Below are 5,461 nucleotides of genomic sequence, written 5' to 3'. Positions count from 1 at the left end.
GGATGAAAGGTGTACTAAGATTCACCTGAGTGCCCAAACCACTAAGCCCCCCGATCAGAAATGATAGAAACTAGAGTTCCATGCAACCTGACTATTTCCTTGATATACAATTGAGCATATTGTTCTGTTGTGTTGGTAGCCTTAACTGGCAAGAAGTGTGCTAATTTTGTGAGTCGATCTACAATCACCCAAGTCACGTTAAACTTACGAGGGGTGCGAGGTAGTCCTACCACAAAGTCCATACTGATCATCTCCTACTTCCACATTGGGATTTCTATGTTCTGTGCCAACCCACCAAGCCTTTGGTGTTTGGCCTTCACTTGCTTACAATTTGAACATTTTGCCACAAAGTCTGCTACATTCCTCTTCATATAATTCCAGCAGTAGACTTCCTTAAGATCATGAGATATCTTTATGGAACCTAGGTGCACAGAATACATGGAATGATGAGCCTCGATCATGATTCTTTCCCGGAGACTATCTACGTCTGGAACACATAATCGCCCTTGGTAACTTAATGTACCATCATCTATTCCAAAAGAAAAACCATGGTCTTATGTTTATGAATCCCCTCCTTCAACTGTAGCAACAATGGGTCGTTTTATTGCTTCTCCTTGACTTCCACAACAAGTGATGACTCAACCCAATTTTGTACAATCACCCCTCCTTCACTACAGTCCACAAGACGAACTCCCAAACTAGCTAGCCGATGAACCTCCTTGGGCAACGACCTTTGATATGCCTCCAAGTGAGCCAAATTGCCAATAGATTTTTGGCTAAGAGCATCCGCCACAACATAGCCTTCCCTGGATGATATAGGATATCGATGTCGTAATCCTTGAGTAACTCAAGCCATCTTCTCTGCCTCAAATTTAATTCCTTTTATTTGAAAATGTATTGAACACTCTTATGGTCTGTGAGACCCCACATAAATAATGACGCCAAATCTTCAATGCAAAAACCACCACCGCAAGCTCTAAGTCATGTGTTGGATAGTTTTTCTCATGATTTTTGAGTTGCCTAGAAACATAAGCGATCACCTTGCCGCATTGCATCAATACACACCCAAGTCCGATTCTCGAAGTATCATAATATACTAAAAAATCATATGTACCCTCTGGTAGGGTCAACACCGATGTCGTAGTCAATCTTGATTTCAACTCTTGGAAGCTCTTTTCGCAATAATCTGACCATTGGAACTTAATTGCCTTCTACGTCAATTTAGTCAATGGAGAGGCAAGAGTAGAAAATCCCTCTACAAACTTTCTGTAATACCCAACTAAGCCTAAGAAAATGCGAATCTCTATTGGAGTTGTAGGCCTCAACCAATTCTTCACAACTGCAATCCTCTAAGGATCAGCCTTAATTCCTTCACTAGAGACGACATGACCCAAGAATGTGATAGATTCAAGCTAAACTTCTCACTTTGAAAACTTCGCATATAACTTATGCTGCTATAGGGTTTTCCGAACTACCCTGAGATGATCAACATGGTCCTCTCGACTTCGTGAATATAAAAGAATATCATCAATGAACACTATCACAAAGGAGTCAAGAAAAGTCTTGAAGACTCAACTCATAAGACCCATGAAAGCTGCCGGGACATTTATTAGCCCAAAAGACATCACCAGAAATTCAAAGTGCCCATATCGGGTCCTGAAAACTATTTTCAGAACATATTGCCCCCTGATCTTAAATTGGTGATACCTAAATCTTAAATTAATCTTGGAGAAATACCTAGCACCCTGCAATTGATCAAACAAGTCATCTATCCCTGGTAGTGGGTACTTATTCTTGATTGTGACCTTGTTGAGGTGCCGATAGTCGATACATATTTTTAGTGACCCATCCTTCTTCTTTACAAAGAGAATTGGTATGCTCCAAGGAGACACACTTGGCCGGATAAAACTCTTCTCTAACAAATCCCTCAATTGTTCCTTTAGTTCCTTCAATTCTGTCGGTGCCATTCTATAGGGAGGAATAGATATAGGTTGCGTGCCTGGCATCACATCAATTCCAAAATCAATCTCCCTGTCTGGTGGGATCCCAGGGAGTTTTTCAGGAAGGACCTCCGAAAATTCATTCACAACTAGCACAGACTCAAGTGTAGGTGCCTCAGTGTCGGTGTCCATAACCCGGACCAAACGGTAAATATACCCTTGCCAATTATCATTGTGGCCTTAAGGTAAGAAACAAACCTACCCTTCGGCACCACATCATCCCCCTTCAATTCAATAACTGGCTCATTTAGAAATTCAAACCTAATGGTTCTGGTTTGGCAATCAAGCTTGGCAAAACATGAATAAAGCTAGTCCATTCCTATTATTACATCAAAATCAACCATCCCCAACTTAATGAGATCAGCCATGGTGTCCCGATTACGTACCATGATAATATAATCCCTATAAACTCGTGTGACCACAATATACTTACCAATTGGAGTAGATATAGAGAATGGCTCATGAAGTTGTTCCGGTTCTATCCCAAATTCCATAGCAACATAAGGAGTGACATATGACAAAATGGATCTAGGATCAATAAGAGCATATACATCATGAGATTGGATAGTCAATATACCTGTGACAACATCTGGAGAAGCCTCAGAACTTTGGTGATGCATCATAGCATAAAAATGGTTGGATTCTCCCGAAACCTGTGCTCCAACCCTAGCTACACCGCGCCCTACGGGTGCTGGAGTGCCTCAGGATGGAGTAGGTGTTACGGATATAGTCGCTATAGAACTGGATGGATGTATCATGCCCCTGCCCACACTCTAGCTGGATGAATGACAATCCCTCTGAATGTGACCCCTCAATCTGCACCCGTAGCATATGGGTAGGTCCATGTAGAAGATTCCCAAGTGCATCTTCCCATACATATGGAATGGGGGCCTCTGCTGCTGCTGGAATCTCCCTCCAGGCCGACCCTACTAGTAGGATCCCCTGTTGCCTTGACTGGGCCTGAAATGACTCCACTGTTGCTGACCAAGACCTGATGATGGTGCACTAACCGAAAACTGAGCAAAGGAGTAGGATGGCCCTAATGACCCTCCTCTGAATGTTGACCTATCACCACCATTACTAGAAGAACCAACAAAGTTGCCCGCAGATCAGGCCTTATTGCTACCCTCTCGCTCTATTCTATTCTTCAATTTGCGGGTCTATGTGGCTTTAGCAAATGCCACCATCTTCCCATAGTTCATATCAAAATTAAAGGTAGCTATAGCGACCTCATTAATAACCAAGGGGCTAAGGCCCTGCACAAATCGGTGCACTCTAGCCTCCATAATGCGCAACATGTAAACATCATACTTGGACAGGCATGTGAATCTCATATGGTACTCCTACACACTCAGGCTACCTTTCCCCAGGCTTTCAAACTTAGTGGCACATGCAGCCTTTGTATCGGCAAGCAATAAATGATCGATGAAAGCATCAATAAACTCACTCCACCTCGCCGAAGGGCTCCCCTCCTCACAAAACTCCTCCCACAGCTCAAACTAAGAATATACTACCTCTTTCAGGTGCTAGGAGGCCAACTCCACTTCTTCCGGCTCAGTAGCACGCATAACTCGGAGAGTCTTGTGCATCTTACCGATAAAGTCCTGAGGGTCCTCCTCGGGGTTAGTACCTGTGAACACTGGAGGATCTAACTGAAGAAACTTGTTTACCCTGAAACTAGTAGAATCCCCTTGCTGGGTGGAAGAAGTAGGTTCAATATTCAATCTCTGGGCCTCGAAAGCCATTATTTGAGCCAACATCTGTATGGCTCCCCTAAGGTCCCCATCAAAAACACTGGGATCAGAAGCTGATGCTGTAGGTGGAACTAGAATATCAGTTGGAGAAATCGTTGCACCCTTAGTAGGTGTAAAAACTGGTGTAGTCTGAGCAGGAGTAGTAGAATCAGGCATTGTAGTAGTTGCGGGACCATCCTCACCCCTCGGGTGCTCACCTACATCATCAAGTATAGAATTAGCTGTCACTCCTGGGGTGACATTGGCTCTCTAGCTAGTTCTTGCCTTCTTCTTAGGCGCCATATACTGAAAGTTAGAGCAGTGCACGAGTTAAAGGAGGAACAATCTTACAATCAATTTTATCGCACGATCTAGAACATCAAAGAAGGGTGTTATTCCTAAATGCCCAAGTAGCCTCATAATTATAGATGTGTTCAACAACATACCGATAAGAAGAACTCTACTAGACACGACTCTGAGATATCCTAGGATACTTTAAAATCTTAGGCTCTAATACCAAGTTTGTCACACCCTGACCTCGGGGAGCACGACCGGCGTTCAACCGAGATAACCCGGCCGAGCAAGCCTGTTAGATTTCCTTCTACCCAAAATCACTTATGAATAAAGAGAAGATATATATTCATTAATTAGACAATAAGGAGATCACAAATCCAACACTGATTCATTAGCATTAGTTACTTCATTTTAAGTCTCAAAATACACACATTTTCATAGTTTGAAGCGGAACAAGTGATTCAAACACAACATAACTTGTTTGGCTTTCCCAGCACCAATATACAACCCACACTATGTCTACAGAGCCTCTAATAGATACAAAAAGTACTATGACAGTGCCAGCAACAAGGTCCCGGCTATACCTCAAACACAAGATACTAGGACAAGAGATACATGACCCCGAAATGAAGTGAGGCTCACCAAGTCAGCTAGGAAGAGGGTGCATTGCTATCACTGATCAACGCTGCCTGTTGTGGAACCACCTGCATCCATCAAATATGCAGCGCCCCCGGCAAAAGGGACATTAGTATATATTGAATAGTACTAGTATGTATGACTAAGCACCCTCTCAATAGAATGAGCAATGATGCAAGTAAGAACAATCATAATATCAATGAAAGCCTCAAACAATATCAAAACATCAAGTTAGGAGCAAGATAAGTTTTCAAGTAAATTTCTATATTTTAGTTTAGGAGATCTTAGCACCGATATTCCACCGTGATTTTAGTACGAATTCCAATCATGGCCCGATCATCTAGTCCGTCACACCCAAATACATGAACCACAATCACAATTATTATCTCAATCATAATCTCAAGCACAATCACCACTATGTGTGCGGCATGGCATCCGATCACGACCCAATCAGCTAGACCGTCTCACCACTATGTTGTGTGGATCGATATCACCCTTTTCTAGCAATTATCTCATCCCAAATGAGGGGAATAATTTCATCACATCAATCTCATCCCAACCAAGAGGAATAATCACAATTCATTCCTACACCGACACGTGTAGTTTCGGGGTTAGGTTATTTCAACGTACCCTTCCTCAGTGACTAACGATACCCCCAAGAATGTTTATTAAATAAAGGACTTTCAGATCATTTCATATTCTTTTACACATCTCTTCATTTCATTGGCACTAGCGACCCCAAATGTAGTATCATTCTTGGCGTGTTGGCCGTATTTCATATTCCCTGCTCACCTCTAT

The 5,461-nt window shown here is 42.6% G+C and overlaps 1 protein-coding gene across 1 annotated transcript; it reads right to left on the bottom strand.

The window, feature by feature from the left end:
• Positions 1–254: 254 nt before the first annotated feature.
• Positions 255–3,910, bottom strand: LOC142176158 (uncharacterized). The gene is made up of 2 exons (XM_075243242.1): positions 3,631–3,910; positions 255–529 (listed from the first exon to the last, which is right to left on the bottom strand). Exons 1-2 carry the CDS (start codon positions 3,908–3,910, stop codon positions 255–257), a joined length of 555 nt encoding a protein of 184 aa, XP_075099343.1.
• Positions 3,911–5,461: the final 1,551 nt, after the last annotated feature.

Source organism: Nicotiana tabacum, chromosome 22, assembly GCF_000715075.1.
Source record: "Nicotiana tabacum cultivar K326 chromosome 22, ASM71507v2, whole genome shotgun sequence".
In the NCBI taxonomy this organism is placed as follows: domain Eukaryota; kingdom Viridiplantae; phylum Streptophyta; class Magnoliopsida; order Solanales; family Solanaceae; genus Nicotiana; species Nicotiana tabacum.
This window is presented reverse-complemented; position numbering and strand designations above follow the sequence as displayed.

What these genes read in the sequence shown, in the direction of transcription:
- LOC142176158 (XM_075243242.1), bottom strand. Translation starts at nt 3,910, where the DNA reads ATGCCTGATTCTACTACTCCTGCTCAGACTACACCAGTTTTTACACCT. An exon ending in AGATCCTCCAGTGTTCACAG is followed by an intron (nt 530 to 3,630) that starts GTACTAACCCCG and finishes CTTTTGGAATAG; the next exon opens with ATGATGGTACATTAAGTTAC.